This window comes from Kryptolebias marmoratus, linkage group LG21 (assembly GCF_001649575.2).
Source record: "Kryptolebias marmoratus isolate JLee-2015 linkage group LG21, ASM164957v2, whole genome shotgun sequence".
Classification (NCBI taxonomy): Eukaryota; Metazoa; Chordata; class Actinopteri; order Cyprinodontiformes; family Rivulidae; genus Kryptolebias; species Kryptolebias marmoratus.
The window spans coordinates 23,158,929-23,161,635 of NC_051450.1; the positions used below are offsets into that span (position 1 = coordinate 23,158,929).

The 2,707-nt window shown below is 47.3% G+C and overlaps 1 protein-coding gene across 1 annotated transcript in view; it reads right to left on the reverse strand.

Moving 5' to 3' along the window:
* unm_hu7910 (un-named hu7910) overlaps positions 1-2,707 on the reverse strand; it is a 10,740-nt gene that overhangs the window by 2,988 nt on the left and 5,045 nt on the right. The window contains exon 9 of the mRNA XM_037973339.1: positions 1,122-2,161. Coding sequence (XP_037829267.1) covers positions 1,122-2,161 — 1,040 coding nt within the window. The remainder of the gene's footprint in view (positions 1-1,121; positions 2,162-2,707) is intronic.

A 2,707-nucleotide genomic window follows, 5' to 3' on the forward strand; every position in this document is an offset into this window, starting at 1 on the left:
GGGCAAAGTTGCAAAAAGTTGCGATTTCGCGGGGTTTGCTTGATTTTGCGTTAATAGTTGCGATCGCAACATCGTGAAATCCTGGAGGGTCTGATAGAACATTAATCAGTTCTTATTCTTGGACAAACCGTTCATTTGATAAGATTTGTCTTATTCTGTATTATTTATCCTGATTTAATTGGTTTATTTCCAACAATAAAACAACAGTTTACACAAACATCTAATGATGTTAAATAAAGGAGGTTTTGTTAAAATAAGCTGCAGTTTTTACACCTGAACACGAGAAGAATCAAACTGTACGCTGATGATATAACTCATCCTGTAACCCTCAGCTTTTATTTTATTATTTGGCTGCAAGATTCATTTAGATGAACTTCCCAAACAGGAAGTCAGCTTCTGAGCCTTTAGTTATTTATAAAAAAGTAAATGATGAAACAGGAACATTTTTCAGTTTGTCGTTTCTTGAATCAGCGGAGAGAAGCAGCCGAAGAGAAGCAGCCGAAGAGAACATCATGGTTTACAGATAAACGGCGAACAGGAACCAGATTTCAGTTTAACAAACAGGAAGTGGTGTAAACAAACGCCATGATCTCTGAAATAAAGCCGATAAGAAAAGCGGAGGTGTGATCTTCATCACTTCTGATAAAAAGAGTCACCTAAAGAAAAATCAACCCACTTTATTCATCAAAGGTTTCAAAGAAACAGCTGAAGTCTTTGAAGCGACTAAAACAGTTTATAAGATTTAAAAACACCTTTAAAACAATCTGTTGGTAACAGAAAGCTGAAATCATTTAGAACCTCAGCTGCTCAGTAAATTAAAGACTGACGCCATGTTGATCTTAGAGGCACAGCAGAGAGGGAGGAGGCGGAACCTGTGGAGCCCCACCCCTTTCCTGAACACAATCAAACAAACAGAGCACCAAGAAGATAAATGAATCTAAAAGAAGCTGATCATGTACAACAGGAAAGGGCCATTCGCCGTCTCCAGGACACGCTGGAGAAGGTTCTCCAAGTTCTGAGCTGCTGTTTCCTGTTTGCTCTGAGTCTACCTGAGGCAGCAGGTGTTTATCCTACAGATTAAACTCCTTAATGCCGAGGATCTAAAAGCTGTTGGACCGTTAGTTCTCTGTCTCGTCTCCAACAACCTTCGGCGTCCTTGGCTGGGAGACGCTGCGTTTCCTGTCTGGAAACGTCTTTGTGGCGTTTCGCAGCCTCTCAGCCTCCATCTTGTCCTTGGCCAGCTGCTGTCGATCCATCAGCTGCTTTTCTCTGTTTGCTTCTTCCTTCTCCAGCTTCTCCACCTGCTCTCCTGCCATCCTGACCTTCTTCCTCGCTGCAGACTCCGTCTCCTGTCGGAGTTTCTCCATCCTCTCCTCCTGAGTGACCCTGGCAGCTCGCTGTGTCTGCAGCCGCTCCTTCTCGTTCATCATCCTCTCTCGTTCTTTAGCAACGCGCTCCTTCTCTAGTCTTTCTTTCTCAGCTTTCTCTTTGGCGACCCTTTCTTTCTCCACTCTCTCTTGTTCTTTAGCAACTCGCTCCCTCTCCAGCCTTTCTTTCTCGAGTCTCTCTCTTTCTCCAACCATCCTTTCCCTCTCCAGCTTCTCTTTAGCGATCCTCTCTTTTTCTTGTTGCTCCTTCTGTTTCTCGAGTCTCTCTCGTTCTCTAGCGACACGCTCCTTCTCAAGTCGTTCTTTTTCTGCTTTTTCTTTAGCTGTCCTCTCTCTCTCAGCCCTCTCTCGTTCCTTAGCGGCGTGCTCCCTCTCCACCTTCAGTTCCTCCTGAGCTTTCTGCAGGCTCTTCATCTTCAGCGCCCAGGCCGCCTCCCTCTCCTGTTGCTCCTTCTTGTCCTGTTCAGCCTTCTGGAGTCTGTTTTCTTCTCTGGCAGCCTTTTCCTTCACAAGTCTCTCCATCTCAGCCCGTTCTCGAGCCAGTCTCAGTCTTTCTACCTTCTCCCTCTCCGTCCTCAGTTCCTCCTGAGCTTTCTGCAGACTCTTCATCTTCAGCGCCCAGGCCGCCTCCCTCTCCTCCTCTTCCTCGCCCAGGAAGAGCCTGATCTCGGCCAGCGCGATGCGAGCGATCCTCTTGGCCTCCATCTTCTCGTAGATGAGCCTGAGCTCGTCCCTCAGAGCCGAGCGCAGCCGGGCGCCTCGGAGCGGGCGGGCTGAGGTTAAACAGGTAACCAATCGGTTAACGCCGATTATCAACCCGACGAATGAACACCAGGGTTAGAGCCTGAGTCCTAACATGTGGTTAACCATCACTCAGGGTAACATGGATTCAAGTCTGCAGCTGTTAGTCCAGTTATTACATGATGAAGACCAAAGACTGAAGTTTCTCCGGATGCAGGGAAGCAGAAACAAGCTCAGCTCAGTTAGAGGTTAAAACCCAACGCTTCAACCAAAGATTCTACAACCTGAGAATGGTTCAACGTTCCACATGTTTCCACCATGCAGAGTTTACAGAGTTTACAGAGCGGCCCACCTTCACCACAGGATTAAATCATCTCATGCTGGGATTAAAACACTCCAAACCAAAGCTTAGCCAGCTGTCCTCAGCCAATCACAGCCTCAGTTACCCGTCCTCAGCCAATCACAGCCTCAGTTACCTGTCCTCAGCCAATCACAGCCTCAGTTACCCGTCCTCAGCCAATCACAGCCTCAGTTACCCGTCCTCAGCCAATCACAGCCTCAGTTACCCGTCCTCAGCC